This window comes from Ornithorhynchus anatinus, chromosome 8 (assembly GCF_004115215.2).
Source record: "Ornithorhynchus anatinus isolate Pmale09 chromosome 8, mOrnAna1.pri.v4, whole genome shotgun sequence".
Lineage (NCBI taxonomy): Eukaryota > Metazoa > Chordata > Mammalia > Monotremata > Ornithorhynchidae > Ornithorhynchus > Ornithorhynchus anatinus.
Genome location: NC_041735.1, coordinates 63,128,760 through 63,151,882, shown reverse-complemented (window position 1 = coordinate 63,151,882; position 23,123 = coordinate 63,128,760). Strand labels below are relative to the sequence as shown.

The window sequence follows — 23,123 nt, the reverse complement described above, 5'->3', positions numbered from 1 at the left end:
ATACCAACATTATTATTATCATTATCACTGCATTTTCAGACCTAAGCATGCTAGCAATAGTTATAATGATATTTATTAAGCGCTTACTCCTCATAACTGTTCTCCCTCCCATTTAGACTATGACCCCCATGTGGGACAGGGACTTTTGTCCAATCTGGTTGCATAGTATCTACCCCAGTGCTTTAGAACAATGCTTGGCACAGAGTAAGTGCTAAACACATACTGTTATTATTATTATTCCTATGTACCACACACTATGTTAAGAGTTGGAGTTTACACAAACAGGTGATGAAGATAGTCCTTGGTTCTGTTACTCATCACTGAGGCAGCATGGCATAGTGGACAGAGCATGGGCCCGGGAGTCAGGAGGTCATGGGTTCTAATCCTTGCTCTGCCACTTGTCTACCGAGTGACCTTGGGAAAGTCACTTCACTTCTTGTGCCTCGGTTTCCTCAACTGCAAAATGAGGATTCCATACCTGTTGTCTCTCCTACTTAGACTGTGCACCCCATGTTGGCCTAATTGACATGTATCTATCTCAACGCTCAGTACACTATTAGACACATAGTAAGCGCTTGACAAGTACCATTAAAATAAGCACTTAACCCAGCTCACTGCAGTCAGTAACACTCAACAAATACAATTACGCTACCTTACTACGAGTAGTAAAATCCTAGCTACTAGTTCTAGGGGTACTAATAACGATAATTGTATTGTTTATTAAATGCTTAATGTGTTTTAAGCACTTGGGTAGATACAAGGTAATCAGGTTGAGAAGCAGCATGGCTTAGTGGAACGAGTCCGGGCTTGGGAGTCAGAGGTCGTGGGTTCCAATCCTGACTTCGCATTTATGAGCTATGTGACTTTGGGCAAGTCACTTCACTTCTCTATGCCTCAATTCCCTCATCTGTAAAATGGAGATTAAATCTGCGAGGTCCATGTGGGACAACCTATCTTTTATCTACCCCAGTGCTTAGAACAGTGCTTGGCATATAGTAAGTGCTTAACATAATAATAATAATAATGTTAGTATTTGTTAAGCGCTTACTATGTGCAGAGCACTGTTCTAAGCGCTGGGGTAGACAGAAGGGAATCAGGTTGTCCCACGTGGGGCCTCACAGTTTTAATCCCCATTTTACAGATGAGATAACTGAGGCACCGAGAAGTTAAGTGGCTTGCCCAAAGTCACACAGCTGACAAGTGGCAGAGCAGGGATTCGAACCCATGATCTCTGACTCCAAATACCATCGTTATTGTTATTATTATTATTAATTCCAAAACCTTCTGAATTTCACTCAAGGAGCCAGGGACTACCAGGAGCTGTGTTCTATTTGTGCTCTGCATACAGTAAATGTTCCAAAATTACCACTGACTGATTGAGCTGATTATTACTTAAGTAAAAGGAATAAGATCTGAACCCCCTGACAAGTTTAGCACTACTTTAGAAGGGATTTATCTCTTCCGAAGGGGGTCATTTCAGGCTTGGAAGAACATGATTCAAGGCTTTGCCAATTCGGTTGTGGTTTATGCCTTTGCCAGCACCAGCCTTACCTTCATTTCACTTTTTATAGATCCTCATTCACTGAAGATTGCAAAGGAATTCTTTGGATTTTTGTTTTCTTCAACTGGTTGTCTTCTCTTGCAGCCCTGTACCACAATCCCATGTCGCAGAGTTCCGAATACCGTTTTTACACCATCTACCATCTCCCAGCAGTGCAACTGCTTGACAAGCGAAGTAAGGACGTTTTCTCCTTTTTTAGAGGATTCTCGGAGATTAGATTGCCACTTGCCAATTTCGAAAACTTCTGATCCTGAACTATTCATTTTAAGACTTTGCATTAAAAGATTTACCTTGGTTTAGCAAAATAGATTATTTGAAATTAGACATCGTAAAGCTTTAAATGTTTTAATGTCAATTTCATCACATAATCAAATTTTTTGAAGTTTAACGGGCTCCCCCTGGTGGCTAATGTAAAAAAAGTAACTCCACTGATTATTAAGTGAAAATCATTATTTATAATAATGTTTGTAATTGTTAAGCACTTACGATGTGCAGAGCACTGTTCTAAGCGCTGGGGAAGATACAGGGTAATCAGGTGGTCCCGCGTGAGGCTCACAGTTAATCCCCATTTTACATATGAGGTAACTGAGGCACAGAGAAGTGAAGTGACTTGCCTACAGTCACACAGCTGACAAGTGGCAAAGCCGGGAGTCGAACCCATGACCTCTGACTCCGAAGCCCAGGCTCTTTCCACTGAGCCACGCTGCTTCTCATAATATTTAATATTTATAATATTTATAATATTTAAAAGGCACTTCTACCGAGTAATAGTATGTGACTATGCGCCTATTCTCCACCCTTGTGCAAATATTTGCAAGTTTTTTGACTGAACATATTACACTGATTTATGCACAATCATTTGCTATGAATCCTTTTTAATCACTAGAGCCCCATTTGGGAAAGAGACAGTGTCCAACCTGATAAGCTTCTATCTATCCCAGGGCTTAGAACAGTGGCTGGCATATAGTAAGCACCTGATAAATACCACAATTATCATTATTATCTTCTCCGTGCCTCTGTTTCCTGGTTTATACAGAAGGGATAGAAGCAAATCAGGTTGGACTATACCTGTTCTCCCTCCTACTTAGACTAGGAGCCCCATGTGGGACCTGATTACCTTGCATCTACCCCAGTGCTTAGTGCAGTACTTGGCAATTAGTACTTAACAAATACTCCAATTATTATGATTATTATTACTATTATTATTATGTGATATTTTTACCCTAGAAATGAGCAAAGGAGATTTACAGAGAAAGTGGTTATGCCGTTTCAAAACTCAGTGGTCAAGGGGGATCAACTGGCAAAAATACCCTTCATACTGACCCTGAGGGTTTAACAGTGATTTTCTGGGGATGGAAGAGATAAAAACCAGATTAATGAGGAGCCAGGCGAGAGAAATCCAGAAGAAATTACACAGCAGGGCACCCGACACCATTTAAATCCAGAAAAATAGAAGCTGTCAAAAATGCACGATAATTTAAAAGTATTTGATTTTTTTTAATATTCAAGGTAAACCAATGCTATTATTATAGGGCTGATGAAGAGCTTTTTGTCCCTTCAACAGATGTTACACAAAAGGAAAGGGAATCAGCTTTATTCATTTTTGACCATAAAAAGGCAAGCATTGTCCAGTCCATAGCGTTTGGTAAAAGAATAGATATTCCACTGGTCTGTGTGACGGCATCTCGTAGAAGACCGCGACCAGCCCAAACCTCTACCGCTCCTGCAGGTAACAGAGGGTATTTTGCAGGGGGAAGGGAGGAGGAGATTTTGTGTCTAATAATAATAATAATAATAATGTTGGTATTTGTTAAGCGCTTACTATGTGCAGAGCACTGTTCTAAGCGCTGAGGGAGATACAGGGTAATCAGGTTGTCCCACATGAGGCTCACAGATAATCCCCATTTTACAGATGAGGTAACTGAGGCACAGAGAAGTGAAGTGACTTGCCCACAGTCGCACAGCTGACAAGTGGCAGAGCCGGGAGTCGAACCCATGACCCCTGACTTTGAAGCCCAGGCTCTTTCCACTGAGACACGCTGCTTCTCAGCTGTGCTGCTTATCTAAATAATATAATTTCATCATTATCACCACCCTTTAGCAAATCATAATAGCTTTAATGTATTAATATAAAATGAACGTAACAGGTTTCTTGTATCCGTAGAATGTAAATCTCCCACTTACTCTAGTGCAATTTTTTAACAAAATATTTTAACGTAGTTATAGCCACCGGTTATTTGTGCACAGTATTTAAACAGGGAAATCAGAGTCTCTGAATTTTGGTCATGGTTCTAATCCCGGCTCCGCCACGTGTCTGCCGTATGGCCTTGGGCAAGTCACTTCACTTCTCTGTGCCTCAGTTATCTCATCTGTAAAATGGGGATTGAGACTGTGAGCCCAATGTGGGACAAGGACTGGGTCCAACCCAATTTACTGTAACCACCCTAGTGCGTAGTACAGTGCCTAGCACATAGTAAGCACTTAACAAATACCAGAATTATCATTATTACTAAAAAGAAACTTTTAAGTTGCCATTTAAGTAGCATTACGGACACGTCTCAAGAGATGGTTTTTGTTGCTGACGTGCAGTTGCTCTAAATTCTATCTCCCACAGCCATGCCCAAAAGCCGGTTTCAATACTACACTGAATCCCAGTCCCTTATGGGCAGAGCACTGTACGGAGCGTCAGAGTTGGTAGACACGATCCTAGCCTTTAAGGAGTTTACAATCTAGTGGAGGAGCTTACAGTCTTTGTAGACTTTGGGAAATAATGTGACCCTGGAAAGTAGAAGCAGAGTGGCCCAGTGGACAGAGCCTGGGTCTGGGAGTTAGAAGGACCTAGGTTCTAATCCTGATCCTTTTCTTGTCTGCTGTGTGACCTTATGCAAGTCACTTCACTTCATCTGTAAAATGGGGATTAAGACTGTGAATCCGATGTGGGACAGGAACTGTGTCTAACCTAACGTATATCTACTTCAGTGCTTAGAACAGTGCTGGGCATATAGTAAGCACTTAACAAGTATCATAATTATTATTATTATTGTTGTTGTCTGTATCTCATTTCTCTCATCTGTAAAATGCTGAATAAGATAGTGAGCCCCATATAGGACATGGACTATGTCCAACTTGATTTATTTTGCATCCCGGCTCTTCCAAGTGTCTGCTGTGTGACCTTGGGCAAGTTACTTACCTTCTCTGTGCCTCAGTTACCTCATCTGTAGAACGGGGATTAAGACTGTGAGCCCCCTGTGAGACAAAGATTGTGTCCAACCTGATTGGCTTGTGGCTACCCCAATGCTTAGAACAGTGCGTGACACAGTAAGAGCTTAACAAATACCATTATTATGATCTACCTCATTCTGTGCCTGGCACGTAGTAAGCACCAAAAAGTACTTTTAATAAAAGTACTTGGGAATCCAAGCTTTCCAGCCAACTTTGGATCACCGCTTATAGATTTTGATGGAATCTCACAGCCAAGCAAGATGATTTTCAGAAGTTCACAAGCTCAGGTGACTGAGGGATGAGCCACTGTCTGCCTCTTCTAATGGTGTGTGGAAGCAGGCCTGATTTCTGAATGGTGGAGGTGGAGAGGAAATGAGTCAGGAGATCAATACCAAACTCACCTGGGAGTCGTTGGTAGAGTTTTGTAGGGATGTGGAGCCCCGATATCCACAAACTGCACTCCCTTAAGTGCTAAGTATAGTGCTCTGCATACAATAAGTGCTTAATAAATGATTGATTGGTTGTTACATTGTTTTCTATGTTTTAAAATGGGGGAGGAAACATGCACTAAAAATATAACAATAATTGTCATATTTGTTAAGTACTTTCTAGGGGCCAAACACTGTTCTAAGCTGCTTTCTCCTCAGTTCTTGAAATTTACCACCTGCACAATAACCTGTGTTCTTGGAGCTGAAGAGAAGTCTTCTGTTCTTTGTGAATAAGGAAAAAAAATGATACTTTAGAAATTTCATTAGGGCTTTACAATTTATATGCAGATACTTACGCAGTAAGTACAGTGCTCTGCATACAAATAAGCACTCAAATTCCACTGATTGATAAAATGCTGAAAATGGAGAGTTGCTTCACCTTTGTTTGGGGTGATGCACCCTCATTCTTATGATTACAGAATTAGGGATAATCTGAGCTGGGAAACCTGACTCTACGCTTACAGGATCTTGGAGAAAAAAAAACACAAAACAACAAAAAAAACCTGGCTGAAATGACTTAAATTTTCCTTGCCAATGGCACCCTGAATTGTCAAGACTTAGTACATCAACCCATAACTTATTTGCTTTGTACTTTTCATTCAAAGTTTGTATAATTTATTTCTATTGAAAAGTGGCCCCATTTTATGGGAGGTTGTGCTTGTGCGAATGGGGACAAGAAGTATCCGAATAAATTTATAAATCCCGACATGAAACTCTCCCGTAGACTTCTTACTCGGAAGGACATGAGGTTTAAATGGATTGAGGCTTCATTTAGAAATAACTCATTTTTAAACTTTGTCATTATAGATTCTGAATTTGACAGTCATCGAAATAAGTAAGTGATACCCACTATTTTCAATATGAGGTTTCATGCCTGAGATGAATTTTCTATCTTTCCAGTCAAAGCATTTGTTAATCAGTCATTTACTCTATGTCAAGAGCTGGGAGAGATAATAGGCAATTGAATGGGTCAGTCTGACAGAGAATACTGTAGAAAGGCCTCTGGTAGAAAATCAAAGTTTGGTGCACACTCTCCAGTGGTTGTGCCAATCTACATGTGTCTATCTCCTGGAACACAATTTAAGGCCCCCCCCCAAAAAAAATCCCCCATCGAGTTCTTGTGCCTCCCTTCCCACACCAAACTGTGTCTTAGAGAAGCAGCATGGCTTAGGGGAAAGAGCATGGACTTGGGAGGCCAAAGATGTGGGTTCTAATCCCTGCTCTGCCACTTGTCTGCTGTGTGACCTTCGGCAAGACACAACTTCTCTGTGCCTCAGTCATCTGCAAAATGGGGATTAAGACTGTGAGCCCCACATGGGACAACGTGATTACCTTGTATCTACCCCAGTGCTTAGAACATTGCTTGGCACATAGTGAGTGCTTAACAAGTACTATTATTATTGCTATCATTATTTCATGTTACACTGCCTATCCTGGCTCTGCCACATGTCTGCTGTGTGACCGTGTGCAAGTCGCTTAACTTCTCCGAGCCTCGGTCACTTCATCTTTAAAATGGGGATCAAGCTTGTGAACCCCATGAGGGTCATGGACTGTATCCTACCTGATTATCTTGTATCTGTCCCAGTGCTTAGAACGGTGCTTGGCCCCTAGAAAGCACTTAACAAATACCACAATTATTATTATTATAGTATCATTGTGTGTTTCCTCCCCCATTAGACTGTAAGTTCCTCAATGACAAAGACTGCATCTCTATTTTGGAACATGTCTGCTAATTTTTTTTAGTATTGGAACTCTCCCAAGCACTTCATCCAGTGCACTACACATAGCCAGTGCTCGATTGATTGATTTATTGATCGATTTTCCACTGGAAGTTCCCAAACATCTAATAAAGTGTGCTGCAAGTGGTAGGTGTGGAATACCTGCTGTTGATGATGATGATGACATGGTGGGGGTGCATGGAGTGTCAAGTAACCAATTAATCATGGTAATTATTGAGCATCTTCTGTGTATGAAGCCCCAGTACCCGCTAACCATTTAGGAGAATTCAACAAAAGCAAAATATATGGACTCCCCTGCTTTCTAGTAGTTTAACAGTCTAGCGGTGGAAGCGGGCAAAGTTAAATTCTTGACAAATAATGGGAACGGGAAGAAGATTAAGGATAATAACTGGAGATGACAAGGATATACGTGGTTTAGTAGAAACAGCACGCGCTTGGGAGCCGGAGGACGTGGGTTCTAATCCCGGCTCTGCCACTTGTCTGTTGTATGACCTGGGGCAAGCCACAACTTCTCTGTGCCTGTTACCTCATCTGTAAAATGGGGACTAAGACTGTGAGCCCCATGTGGGATAGGGACTGTGTCCAACCTGATTTGCTTGTATCTAACTCAGAGCTTAATACAGTGCCTGGTGCATAGTTAGCACTTAACAAATACCATAATTATTAAAATGGGGATTAAAACTGTGAGCACCATGTGGAACACTGGACTGTCCAACCTGATTATCTTGATTCTATCTCAGCTCTTAGTACAGTGCCTGGCACAGAGTAAGTGCTTAAGACTATCTATGCCTCAGATCCCTCACTTGCTAAGTGGGGATTCAGTACCTGTCCTCCCTTCCTGCTTAGACTGTGAGCCCCATGTGGAACCTGACTACCTTGTATCTACCCCAGTATTTAGCCTAGTGCTTGGCACATAGTAAGCATTTAACAAATACCATTATTACTATTATTTAAAAGGGAAGGGAATTCCAGGCAGGGATAAAGGGTTGGAGCTGAGAGAATTGAAAATGACATGCAAGTTTAGAAGGTGAGTTTAGGGGGAATGAAAAGTTCAAGCTGGGAAAGAGAGGATGACAGGATATACTAAGGTGGGGAAGGCAAGTTCAATCCATAATTGTATCTAAAGAGGGCTTACTATACTAAGTGCTGGGGAGAGTACAATACAATAGAATTGGTAGACACATTCCCTGCTAAGAGCTCACATTCTAGAAGGGGAGACAGACAGTGATATAAATAAGTAAATTATGAATATGTACATATGTACTGTGGGGCTGAGGGAGGAGTTTCCCGAGTGTAGAGCACTGTACTAAGCACTTGGGAGAGTACAAGACAGAGGAGTTGGTCAAACATTCCTTGCCCACAACAAGAGTCCTCATCAAGTAATAATGATAATAATAATAATAATGTTGGTATTTGTTAAGCGCTTATTATGTGCAGAGCACTGTTCTAAGCACTGGGGTAGACACAAGGGAATCAGGTTGTCCCACGTGGGGCTCACACTCTTAATCCCCATTTTACAGATGAGGTAACTGAGGCACAGACAAGTGACTTGCCCAAAGTCACACAGCTGACAAGTGGCAGAGCTGGGATTCGAACCCATGATCTCTGACTCCAAAGCCTGTGCTCTTTCCACTGAGCCACGCTGCTTCCCTAAGTAGCGTGGCCTAGTGGATAGAGCACAAGCCTGGGAGTCAGAAAGATCTGGGTTCTAATCCTGGCTCCACCATGTGTCTGCTGTGTGACTTTGGGCAAGTCACTTCACTTCTCTGTGCCTCAGTTACCACATCTGTAAAGTTTGGATTAAGATGGTGAGCCCCATGTGGGACAGGGACTGCGTCTAACCCTATTTGCTTGTATCCACCCCAGGGCTTAGAATAGGGTCTGGCAAAGAGTAAGGGCTTAACAAATACCACAAGTAATATTATAAAGGACTGACCCATACAATTAAAATGACAGGGATAGTGATGCCAGATGTATTATAAGATTAAAAGATTAAAAATCTTCCTCTTCCTCTGCCTTATATCTATTATAAGATTTAAAATTGACTTTATTATAGTCCTCTGGACTATGTGCTGATGTATAATTTGCCACAAAATACAAATTGTCAATTCTATGATGTTTCTGGTGACAATGTATGGATGCGAAAGCTGGACAGTTAAAAAACCAGAAAGAAAGAATATTGATTCTTTTGAAATATGGTGTGGGAGAAGGCTTTTGCAAATATCATCGACTGCCCGAAAAACAAATGGACTTTAGGGCAAATTAAGCTAAAGTGGTCTTTGGAAGGCCAAATACAATTGAATGAAGTAACTTGACTTGGATTAGCATATTTTGGACACATAATCAGAAGTAGTAATTCTCTGGAGAAGACACTAATGCTAGGAAAAGTACAGAGAAAACAAGGAAGAGACAGACCAGTAGCTAGATGGATAGAGACCGTAACAACAGTAAGGGGAGAACCGTTAAAAAGGTTGCAGATTATGGCAGAGGACAGGACATTCTGGAGAAAGTATATCTATGGAGTCGCTATGAATTAGAAATGACTCAATGGTGCATAATAATTATTTAATAATAATAGACTGTAATCTCACTGTGGGCAGGGAATGTGTGTACCACCTATTATATTGTAATTTCCCAAGTGCTTAGTCAATTGCTCTGCACACTGTAAGTAGTGCTCAATAAATATGATTGATTGTATTTGTCCAGAAACTCAAATGATTTTGGAAAATGAATTTTTTTTTTTATTTGAGCCTAACATTCTCATACTTACCTCCCAACAAATAGTGCAGAGTAGAAAATCTTCAATACGCAAACTGTTGAAGGAAAAACAAAACAAAAAAGGAAACTATTGTTGAGTTTTAAGGTTACCTTGCCTTTGTGTAAGTGCTAGAAAAGGATAAAAGAAGCAACATATTACACTGTAATCACCGTCATTTTCACTTTCAAGTTACCATTGGTAAATGAATGATCCTTATGTTTGCTTTTGCTGCAGAGCTCTGCTTGGTGATCTCGAAGACGCTGCTTTTGTGAGGGAAATGAAGAGATCTGTAATGCAGTTTTCCATGGTAGATTGGAACTCTATTCCCACCCGAGAGGAAAAACACCTTGGAATTAAACCAGCAGAACCTGCTCAACTTCTGAAAGTCCTGTTCAGATAATGACTGGTACAATTTAGTGCTGACAAACTGAGCATTCTTTTGATCGTTTGAGTCACTTGCATTTTCCATGACCAGCTACTATTTAAATAAACATTCGATGGGAAAAAAAACAAAAGGAAAAAAGGGATTGGATGCCTTGTTGTTTATTCTTAAGTATTTTTCTAGGAAAGTGCAGATTAAGAAAAATCATATGAATTCCTTATTTATTGGAAACTGAAAAAAAATCAGTTACACTTCTTAGTTGTGGTATTTAAGGACTTTCTATGTGCCAAGCACAGTACTAAGAAAGGGGGTAAATACAATGCAGTCAGAAACTATCCCTGTCCCGCAAGAAGTTCAAAATCTGAGGGAGAGCCAGTATTTAATGCCATTTCACTGATGAGGAAACTAAAGCCCAGAGAATTGAAGTGACTCTTCCAAGGTCTCACAGCAGCAAGTGGCATCGAGGTATTAGACTTTAGATTTACTGACTCCCAGGCACCGAATCTTTCCACTATGCCACCTAGCTTCTTTATTAAACACTACCCGAAGACTTCCTTGCATTGGAGATTTCAGCTGAACCTGCTAGTCTCATCACACACAAAAGAATCCTAAATGTTCTTAAATCATCAGATAATTCAGGTCCAAAATTTGGCTTTGCTTGAATTGCTTAGAATTTTCTGAATCCTCCAATGCATCATGTAACCTTCTGTTTCACTTCTGTTACACGAAAATGTGTCTCTTTTGGGTTTGGGAGTTCACACTGACCTCAAAGGCGGGTCTAATAATAACAATAAAAATAGTTGCGGTATTTGTTAAGTACTTATTATGTGGTGGGCACTATACTGAGAGCTGGGGTTTATACAAGTAAATAGTGTTGGAAACAGTCTCTATCCCATGTTGGGCTCACAGTCTCAATCCCTATTTTACAGATGATGTAATTGAGGCCCAGAGAAGTGAAGTGACTTGCCCAATATCGCACAGAAGACAAATGGTGGAGCTAGAATTAGAACCCACAAACTACTCACTTCCAGGCCTGTGTTACATCCACTACGCCATGCTGCTTCTCGAGGTCTATGAGCTGGAGAAACTGAAAAACAAACCAAAATCCAGCCCCCACTCTGTGTCTTCAGGCTTAAAAAATAGTTTCTAGAAAATGGTATCCTCCAGAATTTGGCAGTGTGCTCCATTTCTTCAGTAACATCCTTTGCTCAGACTAGGTTCTTGTGATCCCACTCTGAGTTTGTCCATCTGAAAAAGGAATACACTAAGAGAAAACCTAAGTTTCACAATGAGGCTGCCAAACTGGACATGTTTTCAATTGATCAATTGTAGTCACGGACCCCTTACTGTGTACAGAGCACTGTACTAAGTGCTTGGGAGAGAACAATAGAACAGAGATGGTAGACCCATTCCCTGCCCACCACCCTGATTCTATTTGCTATTGTTTTAATGAGATGTTCTTCCCCTTGATTCTATTTATTGCCATTGTTCTTGTCTGTCCGTCTCCCCCGATTTGACTGTAAGCCCGACAAAGGGCAGGGACTGTCTCTATCTGTTACCAATTTGTACATTCCAAGTGCTTAGTACAGTGCTCTGCACATAGTACTCAATAAATACTATTGAATGAATGGATGAACCAACTTACCGTTTAGAGGGGGACCTGCTTTTTGTCAAATTATACTTTGCTTTAACACGATTCTATCCATTTAAGTGTCCTATCAGGATCCCTGGAGAATGTGTTCATTTACAAAACACACTGGTGTCTTTCAGACCTGAGCTACCAAAATTTCTTCCATGCCTGGGGAGATCTAGTTACATTGACTACTCACCTCGGGTGCCCAACCTTTCATTTCTGAGTGAGACAGTTTAGCGGCCGTGGATTTTGGGGGGAAGATGGAGGCACCCCAGAGCGGAGAGACACATTTCTAAAAATGAACAGACTCCTAATCCAAATTTTGGACCTGAATTATCTGATGATTTAAGAGTGAGGAGTTTTTGTTTCGTATGAAGGTTGATTGGCAACCACTGGAGGTTTTTGAGGAGGGGAGTGACATGCTCAGAAACAAAAACTCCTCACTCTTGGTTTCAAAGCTGTCCATCACCTTGCCCCCTCCTACCTCACCTCCCTTCTCTCTTTCTACTGTCCACCCCGTACACTCTGCTCCTCAGCCGCTCACCTCCTCATAGTCCCCGGTTCGCGCCTGTCCCGCCGTTGACACCTGGCCCACGTCCTACCGCTGTCCTGGAATGCGCTCCCTTCTCACATCTGCCAAACTAACTCTCTTCCCCTCTTCGAAGCCCTACTTAGAGCCCACCTCCTCCAGGAGGCCTTCCCAGACTGAGCCCCCCTTTCTCTGCTCCTCCTCCCCTCCCCCCCGCCCTCTGCTCTTCCCTCTTTCCCTCAGCACTGTGCTTATTTGCATATATTACCCTATTTATTTTGTCAATGAGGTGTCTATCTCCATGATTCTATTTATCTTGATGATGTTGTCTTGTTTTGTTTTGCTCTGCTTTGCTTTGCTGTCTCCCCCATTAATGTGCAGGGATTAATTAGACTGTGAGCCCATTAATGGGCAGGGATTGTCTCTATTTGTTGCCGAATTGTATATTCCAAGTCCTTTGTACAGTACTTTGCACATAGTAAGCTCTCAATAAATACTATTGAATGAATGAACTACCACCTCTGCGTGGATGATAATCCAAATCTCCCTCTCCTATCCTGATCTCTCCCTCTCTGCAGTTTACCATTTCTACACTCTGCTGCCCGGATCACTTTTCTACAAAAATGTTCAAGATACATCATCCTACTCCTCAAAAAACTCTAGTGGTTGCCCATCCACCTCCGCATCAAAGAAAAACTTCTCACCATCTTGACCCCTCCTACCTCACCTCACTACTCTTCTACTACTACCCAGCCCGCATTCTTCGCTCCTGCATTGCTAAATTTCTCACTATGCCTCCATCTCGCTGCTGACCCCTCACCCACATCCTGCCTCTGGCCTGGAATTCCCTCCCTCCTCATATCTGACAGACAATTACCCTCCCCACAACCCCTTCAAAGCCTTATTGAAGGCACATCTCCTCCAGGAGGCCTTCCCTGATGAAGCACCCCCTTACCTCTTCTCCCACTCCCTTCTGCATCACCCTGATTTGCTCCCTTTGTTCTTCCCCTCTTCCAACCCCACGGCACTTATGTACATATCGGTAATTTATTTATTTCTATTAATGTCTGTCTCCCCTTCTAGACTGTAAACTCGTAGTGGGCAGGGAATGTGTCTGTTTAATGATGTATTGTACTCTCCCAAATGCTTAATGTAGTGCTATGCACACAGTTTTGTTTCGTTGTCTGTTTCCCCAGTTTAGACTGTGATCCCATTGTTGGGCAGGGACTGTCTCTGTTGCTGAACTGTACATTCCAAGAGCTTAGTACAGTGCTCTGCACATAGTGAGTGCTCAATAAATATGACTGAATGAATTAATAAGTGCTCAATAAAGACTGAATGAAAGGAAATGCTCAAATATCATTGGTTGATTAACTAGTCGACTGCAATAGGAGAAATTCTGAGATTACAGTTACCTGCATGTGTGCCTTTCTCTTCATCCTGGGATTCTGTTTTAGCAGAAATTTGTAATGTACCTCATTAGGTATCTTTTTTAACTTGCATTTCCCTCAAATTTTTATTTAAATGTTAGGCATTCAGCTGTATTTTTTTTTGTAAATTTCTGGATACAATTTTATGCTGGAGCTGAGGGCTCAAGGCCTATGCCTTGAGGGTCAGAGATAGGAGACAGTAAATCAAAATTCTGTTTTCGAAACAGAAACCCCATTATGTGAAATGCAACAGAACTATATCTGCTGGATAGAACCTAGGGGGAAGAAAAAAAAACAAGTCTTGGCTCCCTCACTACAGAAAAGCAGAGAGGACTATGGTAGGGAAGAAAAAAAAAAACTAATATGGTAGGCTTTGTTATTTTACAAAAGAAAGAAGGAAAATGAAAATCACTAACAGTTTTCAATCTGTAAACCTAAGTCACAGTGGAGTGTAAGTGGGCAAAGAAATTGGATTCAAGGAGCTTATTAATGCAGTGGCTGGTTGTCACATAAAGAGAAGATAATGACTTTCAAAAGCTGAGCCCTTTGTTTCTTCTTTGGGTCGCATGACTATTCTTTATGAGTTTGAGATTTATTTTAACCCTCTAAGAAAGGTTAATTCCTTTTATGGTGGCACAATCAAAATGAACAATCCAGTTCATCCTTTGTATATACACATATAGAAGAGTGGACATAAAGCAAATTACCTTCACTAGCATTATTTTCTATTTTTTAAACTATAAGTGGAAATATTAAGAATGTATTTAACGATAATCACTGTAGTATTTGCCAAATGCTTACTACATGCTGAGCACTGGGCTAAATTCTGGGATAGTGAGACAGAATAATCAGATTGGACATAGTCCTTGTCCCACATGGGGCTCCTGGTCTAAGGGAGTAAAGGAACTTCGTACTCATTTTGCAGATGAGGAACTTGCCCAAGGTCACTCAGCAGGCAAGTGGAGTAGCTGTGATTAGAACCCAGGTCTCTCTCCTGACTCCCTCTAAACTGTAAGCTTGTTATGGGCAGAAAACATGTCTGCTAAATTTGGTTGCACTGTGCTCACCCAAGCACTTAGTAATAATAATAATAATAATGTTGGTATTTGTTAAGCACTTACCATGTGCAAAGCCCTGTTCTAAGTGCTGGAGTAGATACAAGGTAATCAGGTTGTCCCACGTGAGGCTCACAGTCTTCATCCCCATTTTACAGATGAGGTAACTGAGGCAGAGAGAAGTGAAGTGACTTGCCCACAGTCACACAGCTGACAAGTGGCAGAGCCAGGATTAGAACCCAAGACCTCTGACTCCCAAGCCCGTGCTTTTTCCACTGAGCCATGCTGCTTCCCGTACGGTGCTCTGAACATTGGTGCTCTGCACATAGTAAGCACTCAATAAATAGGATTGATTGATTCCAGCCATGTGCTCTTTCCATTAGGCTAAAGATATCAATTAGTCAATGGTATTTCTTATGTGCAAAGCACTGTACTAAGCATGAGAAATGAGAATCATGTCCATGTTCTTTAAAATGACTTGCTCATGAAAATAAAAATGGTCATGATTTAAGTCCAAGTTGCAGCTCAGTCATTAACAGCAGAAAGTTTATAAGTTTTAGGCTCACTAACTGCTCCATTTTATAGCTTAGAGCAATGACCTTGGGCAAGTCGCTCAACTTCTCTCTGCCTCAGTTACCTCATCTGTAAAATGGGGATTAAGACTGTGAGCCTCATGTGGGACAATCTGATTACCTTGTACCTACCCCAGTGCTTAGAACAGGGCTTGGCACGTAATAAGTGCTTAACAAATAACATAATAATAATAATTATTATTATTAATTATTGTCCATCATGAAAGAATTGAGACATTCACAGTTAGTGCTTTGAGAGCAAGGGAGGAAAGATGCTGGAGACACAAAGAAGCAAACAGGTTGCACCTTCAAAAACAGTATACCCTGTCAGATTTTAAATAGCTTAAACCATACATTCCTCCTTTATATTTGCCATACTATTTAATTTTAATTAGTCATTGCTCACAACAACCCTGAGGCAGATTAGCATCTTCTTCTCTCGCATTTCATCAGTCTTCTGTGCGGATTTGAATAAATATTCAAAAAAGGCTTTGATCTCTTTAGATGAGTAGATCCCAAAGTAAATATTATTTATTTATATGAAAAGTATTTCACAGTCAGTGCAAGAGACATATCTAGGTCATAGAGATGGCATAACTAGGCTGATGGAACTCTAAATATAAGGTGAATATTGTTGCATGGAAGCAAACTCATTATGAGAAAAAGGAAAGCTGTAAAGAGAAAACCTTGGAAACTTGGAAGTTGCAAGGTGAATTTCAGGTGAAGTTGGCAGGGGACAGTCCCAGAGACTCTAAAAGACAATTTCTCATCAAATCTTGTTTACCGATCATTAAATCAAAAAGGCTCATCACCTCTCCTTTTACATTAGAAGAACAAAGATAGCCCACATGGTTCGGTCGTTCCCACTGTAATGGCTTCTTGTCCAAGGCCCAGATGCAGATATCTGAGATCGTTTGTCATGACACAGTGAGCCTATCCAGACATACCTGAGGAGGGTCACCTAATGTGATAACTACATCCAAGATTGACGTTTACTGCCTTAGGTTTGCCATGCAGCGACACGGAGATGACACATGGATCTTCTAACTGACTGCACCTTTTGAAGACATCGGCTAAATCCTCCTTACTCTTCTGATCTCCGTACTTCTCCAGAAATAGCATCTAAGCTGCTTTCGCTTTCAGACACAAGTACAGGCTGAAGAGATTCTTTAATTTTCTCTTTTTCTTCGGTCGCAGAATCCTCTTTCCTAAGTCCTGGCTCGGAATCTGACCTTTCTTCGTTTGTCGAAGAGGAATCTATGGCCAGTGCTTCATCTAATAAAAGAGGAAATAGTTACATGTCTGCAGAGAGGCATATAAGTCACCATCAAAAAATCAAGAGCCTGACTGCCCTTTACTAAGCACCCACAGAATAACAGAAGCAAAACACATATTCCCTGTCCTCAAGAAGCTCAAAATCTAATGGGGAAAGAAAGGCAGATAAAATGTGAGTGTGGTTTGACCTAGCCCAGGTGAGCATTTCTTAAAGGGTCCACAGGAAGTGTCTTTGTTAAGGTTCCCGAAGTCTAAGAGAACTTCCATAGGTCTGTTTTTCCATTTCAATAGCTTCTCTGATTACTCTGGCTCTGAACAGGATCTTCTGTGTTCCTTTCCAGGGGACAAGGTGGAAGTTGCTCAAAGGCAGGAATTGCCTCGTTTACTTCTATTGTATATCAACCAAGAGGTGAGGAGAGTGCTCTCTACATTCAGAAGGGGCTTAATAAATGCTGATTCTGGAGGGCAAGTCCATCCTGCATCTGGCCTCCTGCTGATGGGCCAGTTCCCTTTCAACTGCAAAGCTTCAGTCCCCTGGTCTAGCCTAATTAACAACCTAATTAACTTGTGCCTACCCCAAGGCTTAGACCAGTATTTGACACATAGTAAGCACTTAACAAATACCATTAAGAGAAAATTATACAATAGTATCGTCCAGTACCCTCAGCTACCATCAGGGTTGACTAGCATGCTCTAGTGGAAAAAGAGTGAAAACAAGCAGCGTGGCTTAGTGGAAAGAGCACGGCCTTGGGAGTCAGAGGACATGGGTTCTAATCCCGGCTCCACCACCTGTCTGCCATGTGACCTTGGGCAAGTCACTTCACTCTGTGTGCCTCAGTTCCTCATTTGCAAAATGGGGATTTTGAGCCCCATGTGAGCCCCATGTGGACAGGGACCGTGTCCAACCTGATTAGCTTGTATCTACTCCAGCGCTTAGTACAGGGCCTGGCTCATAGTAACTGCTTAATATCACAATAATTACTTTTAAAAGAAGAGCATCAGGCTGGTCTCCTCCCAATCTGGTCCCTGGCCCAGAGTTGCCTTCCAATTCTCAAATGGCCATTAACTGAGCTCCGTACGTCCCACCGTTACCTTTTTTTTGCCTCTTTTCTTGCCGCTTTTTTTCCCTGGCAGCTTCTTTCTCTTGCTTTTCATAGGATTCCTTTAGTATCTTGCAGACTTTTTTATGGGTAAACCAGTGTGTTTTCTGGCAGTTCTGATCACAGTAGATGACCTAAAAATTGTACAAAGATATCACTTACAGCTCCAAGACCGTGGTCCAACTTGTAACTTTAGAGTGTAGCAAGGGAATATTCTCCTGGTTAGAAAGCTAGAAAAATGTATTACATTTGCGATTAGGACTGCTAAATGGTGCTTTTATAACAGTATATTGTTAAATGCTGACTATGTGCTAAGCACTGGGCTAGGTTCAGTATAATCAGAATGCAAACTGCCTCTGTCCCACACAGGGCTCAGAGTCTAATGTGGAAGGAAGAATGGATATTTAATCACCACTTTACAGATGAGAAAACTGAGGCTCAGAGAAGTTAAGTGACTTGTCCAGGGTCACACAGAAGGCAAGTGGCAGAAACAGGATTAGAATCCCTGTCCTGTACTTCATCCACAACTGCTTGCCCTTTTAAAGCATTCATTCATTCAATAGTATTTATTGAGCGCTTACTATGTGCAGAGCACTGTACTAAGCGCTTGGGATGAACAAGTCGGCAACAGATAGAGACAGTCCCTGCCGTTTGACGGGCTTACAGTCTAATCGGGGGACCAATCAATGTAACTCATTCCATAATTCCCTTCCAAATGTATCTCTGGGTGCCCATTAGCTGTGCAAAATGTCCTACAAATTTACTTTTCAAAAACATTGCCAAAGCTGAACCCTAATAGCTTTCCCAGCCTCCAGAGAGTTACCAGTTGCTCAGACTTACCATCTTGCACACCGAGCACCTTTTATCGGCTCCCTTTTCGCCACATGTGGTACAAAATTCCACATCCACGAATCCCACTTGGCCAGTGATGGCTTGAGTAAGGACAGAGAAAGCAGTAGGGTCAGATCCCTAGTTGGGGGAGGGGAGAGGAAGAGGGAGAGGGAGTCAGCAGAAGGGGGAGAAAAAAAGTGAAATCTCTTGAAACACCAAAATTAGGTAGATGTATGTTTTTTAAGTGAAAACTCCCTAATATCAAACAGCCCCAAATGTAGGAATAGCAAGTGTCACCGGCACCCACTGTCTATGAAAGGGGGCAAAGATGGGGTGTCTTGCCTCCACAATTATTTGTGTGGGACTCTTAAGCCTACTCCTCCCAGTTCTCAATTCTCTGATAAGACTGCAGAGTTTCCCCTCAGGGTTGAAAAGATGCAAAATGTTGCTTTTCTGGCTTATTTTTGGAAAGCTGTTTCATTCCCAATCCTCACCCTCCCTTAAAATCCCTGCTTCCTTTTCATTCCCTCCATGCTCAAAATTAAAAGTTGGCACATAGGATGGAATCAATTAGCTGGAAAATTCAGACCAAAAATCCAAATATTAATAAACCCAAAATAAAAAAACAAACATACACCCCCAAAACCCATTAGGTTTGTCCTGAATGATACTGATTTCAGGACTCCGGTTCATCTTTCCACATGTTCTTTGGAAAAACAAACTAAAATCTACCCTGATGCTCCAGATGTTGAAGATCATTCAATTTCCATTTGAATAGTTATATATGACTAAATGCTGTCAAGAACACAGCCCCTACTGGAAAATGCTGCATCTATATTCCACTTGGAAAAATGTAAAGAGGCCTAGAATCTCATACTTTATCCTCGTCCAGAGTTCCAGGTTCTCAAACTGAACTGCTAAAGCCATGATTAAAGCTTTATTTCTTTAATGTCTGTTTTTGTAATTTGGGCCCTTGGAGAAGTAGTAGCTAGAATTTATCATAATGCAGCCAGCTCTTTATAAAGTTTGTGGAATTAAACAAAAGTTTACCAATTTCACCCATTACTACTCTGCCTAGCATATATTTCCAATATATTTCCAATCATGTGCCATTAACATTCTAAGGACACATCTAAATTTAAAATCTGATGAAGTAGCGATCCTTATCATTTTGAGGCAAATGAATATAGGCATGTGCTTCTGAAGAAGACACTGAGATTTTCTTCACTGTCAGTGTTTATAAACAGCTTGCTAGGGGAGACCTACACAAGTAACAATAATAATAATAGGAATAATAATAAGAAGAAGAATAAAAAAATATTTAACTGCTTTTTATGTGCCAAGCACTGTACTAAGTGCTGGAGTAAATACTGTATGAAGCAGTTTTAAGGAGAGGGAGAACAGGTATTGAATCCCCAGTCATTTTCCCTTGTAACTAGGGACAAAAGATTGCGATAAACACACTGCTTCCAGTTTTAAAGACTATTTCGACACTATCCTTGACAAACTGGAAAATCTCTGGCTGTCGTGAACCCTTGTCTGTTTCTGTCTTTGTCTCTCTCTCTCTCTCTCTTGTCACTGTCCCCGCCTTAACCAAACAATGTTTGGATGCAGTCATGAGCAAGTATGATTCCCTGGAAGGTTGCTGTGAGCTTAAAAATTTGGGCAATCACTATTTTATTAATAATAATGATAATAATAATGGTATTTGTTAAGCAGCTGTGTGTTAAGCACTGTTCTAAGCACTGGTGTAGATATAAGATCATCAGGTTAGATGCAGTCCCTGTCCTACACAGAGCTCATCGTCTTAATATAGTGGGGGGTGTGGGGTGTGGGTGTGTGTGTGTGTGTGTAAATCTACATGTGGGACTCAATAAATTATTCTTAATCCTGTGTTTAATTAGTCAGACCAGCAACAGAGAGACATAGAGAAAAGACATCTGCCAGAGGGGAACAATTAAGCCGCTATATTCTCAGAGGCAGAATATGCCTCTGATAGAAGTAATTTTGTTTCACTGGTCAACTTGGCCATCATTTGTAAGGTCTATTTCTGTGAGAAAAATTACTGCACAAACCTTTTGCTGTGCTGAATGAGCTTTGGTTTCACGGATGAACTCACCTAAATCACTCAATCAATGGTATTTGTTGAGAGCTTACTGTGTGGCGAGTGCTGTACTAAATACTTGGAACAGTCCAATAAAGTACACAGATAACTCTCAAGGACCTAAAAAATGTCTCCAATTTAACACTTCCAAAGATAATGGAAAAATAAAGATACACCTGAGAAGATCCTGATAGCAGGAGAAGGTATCAGAGAAACATGGTTGTCTGGTTAATCTCCCTTAACAGAAACACTCGTGCACTACAGGCATCAAATCCACCACAAAAACCTGGTCAACCAATCAGGCATATTAAGAACAAGGATTTGGTTAAAGGGAGTCTTACAATTTCTACTGGTGCAATACTTCTCACAAGTTGTTGGAGGAGGGTAGCTTCACAATAAGGAAACTTTCGAATGCACTCTCGAATGAGCTTTTCTTGATACACAGGAAAGCCATCTACGTCTCTGCCTTTTAACAAGCTGAAAGAGAGCAAAGTTTCCAAGAGAGCAAACTTCACAAACATTGTCAAGTTGTTGTTGGTTGTTCCCACCGATATAAAAATGTCTATATTAAGCAGTTTTGTCATGTCTCTGGCAAATTGTGGTTGGTCATTCGAATCAAAATGACATCAAACTTTCTTTTTGGACTACAGCACTGCCTCTGAAGCATCTGTAAAGATCCTCTTTGCAAACATGTCTCAGGGCAGAAATAAGAGAAGAGTCCGTATTGGAATATATCTGCAGAATGACTTATGTGGCCATTGCTGAATTAGTTATTTCCCAGCCATCTTCCTTATTAGAAAACCCAAAAATTCAAAACAAGGATCAGACTTGGGAGAACCCACCTGTCTCCACTAATAATAATAATAATAATGTTGGTATTTGTTAAGCACTTACTATGTGCAGAGCACGGTTCTAAGTGCTGGGGTAGATACAGGGTAATTAGGTTGCCCCACATGAGGCTCACAGTTAATCCCCATTTTACAGATGAGGTAACTGAGGCACAGAGAAGTTAAGTGACTTGCCCAAAGTCACACAGCTGACAAGTGGCAGAACCAGGAGTCGAACTCATGACCTCTGACTCCGAAGCCCAGGCTCTTTCCACTGAGCCACGCTGCTTCCCACTAACTTTTCAATAGCCAGAAAAAATATATATCTACTACATTTGAGCACCATCTCCCATACACTCCTTACATAATTCCAGTGAACTCAATCAACTGTATTTGTTAAATACCTAAGGTGAAAAGAGCACCATATTAAGGTATTGGGAAAGTATGTAAACGTGTTGTGGGCAAGGAATGTGTCTACTGACTCTGTTATATCGTACTCTCTCAAGCGCTTAGTGGAGTGCTCTGCACACAGTAAGTGATCAATAAATATCATTGGGGATACAATACAATAGAATTAGCAGACACAACCCCTGCCCTCAAAGAGCTCAAGAGAAAAGTACACTGAACTTTTTTTTACAGATGTGGGAGAAGGAAGTGCCGCTGTAAAGAGGACATCATTTTCATAAATGCAAACTAAGGTTTCAGGCAAGAATTTGCCAGCATTTCACATACAGGATTTAAAGAGATCCAAAGCACCACCTTTTGATTAGACCATCCAGCGAAGCCTCACGTTCTTTCAAGAAGTTAATGCATTTCTGGAACACACAACTGATGTAGTGCATTTTTATAGCCAAGACTTCATTCATATCTCTTTGTTTCATGCATTTCTCACAAATGAGATCCAGCACCCGGTAGCATTTTGTCAGGGCTTCTGCTTCAGCCAAGAGAGGATTCTCTTTCACAAGCAGCACAATCTGAAAGAAATATCAGATAGCTTAGAAGTAGGGTAGATGTACTCTCAAAACCGAAGCCCAGGAGCAATACAATACTGTATCCATTCTATAAAGTAGTATAGTTACTGAGGATCTACTGCTTGTAATATGCTGTACAAAAAGCTTGGCCGTACAAGAGAAGCACAAGATACATTCTCTGACTACAAGGAACTTACACTTTAACTGAGGGAGACAAATATAAAATATTACAAATATGGAACACTGTTCCATCCAACCCAGGGATCTAGCAAGGCAACAGCATGCTTGGCAGAACAATTTAATAGTTTTCCTCCTTCATCTATCCTCATTCTATATACAGCTTCTAACACCCTTAACTATTCTCTTCTAACCCATTATGGACCACACCATGAATTTAATCAAATCCTTCTTGAACCTCTTGATAGTTTCTATTTGCACACTCACTCGGATAATGAATTCCAGATATTTACTATCCAGTGTATAAAAAATCAATTATTATGGTTAGTATTAGTATTCAGCACTTACTACATGATGAGCACTGTTCTAAGCCCTGGGGCAGATACAGGTTGATCAGGTTGAACACTGTCCCTGTCCCACATGGGGCTTGCAGTCTAATGAGGAGGGAAAACAGATATTTTAGAGCTCA

The 23,123-nt window shown here is 41.1% G+C and overlaps 2 protein-coding genes across 4 annotated transcripts in view; one reads left to right on the top strand and one right to left on the bottom strand.

Annotated features, from left to right (window-relative positions):
* Nucleotides 1-10,286, top strand: part of LRRC72 (leucine rich repeat containing 72) — a 43,117-nt gene extending 32,831 nt beyond the window's left edge. The window contains exons 6-9 of one of the 3 annotated variants that reach the window (XM_003431309.4): nucleotides 1,646-1,735; nucleotides 3,126-3,290; nucleotides 6,079-6,106; nucleotides 10,003-10,286. In XM_003431309.4, coding sequence (XP_003431357.1) covers nucleotides 1,646-1,735; nucleotides 3,126-3,290; nucleotides 6,079-6,106; nucleotides 10,003-10,168 — 449 coding nt within the window. In that variant the 3' untranslated portion in view covers nucleotides 10,169-10,286. The remainder of the gene's footprint in view (nucleotides 1-1,645; nucleotides 1,736-3,125; nucleotides 3,291-6,078; nucleotides 6,107-10,002) is intronic. The other 2 variants (XM_039912798.1, XM_007672263.3) reach the window with 2 other exon arrangements.
* A 5,578-nt stretch (nucleotides 10,287-15,864) lies between these two features.
* Nucleotides 15,865-23,123, bottom strand: part of ANKMY2 (ankyrin repeat and MYND domain containing 2) — a 40,538-nt gene continuing 33,279 nt past the window's right edge. Inside the window, exons 6-10 of the mRNA XM_029070603.2 lie at nucleotides 22,266-22,480; nucleotides 21,021-21,156; nucleotides 18,585-18,713; nucleotides 17,737-17,878; nucleotides 15,865-16,644 (exon numbers count right to left, since the gene is read on the bottom strand). Of these exons, the coding sequence (XP_028926436.1) occupies nucleotides 16,454-16,644; nucleotides 17,737-17,878; nucleotides 18,585-18,713; nucleotides 21,021-21,156; nucleotides 22,266-22,480 (813 nt within the window). The 3' untranslated portion in view covers nucleotides 15,865-16,453. The remainder of the gene's footprint in view (nucleotides 16,645-17,736; nucleotides 17,879-18,584; nucleotides 18,714-21,020; nucleotides 21,157-22,265; nucleotides 22,481-23,123) is intronic.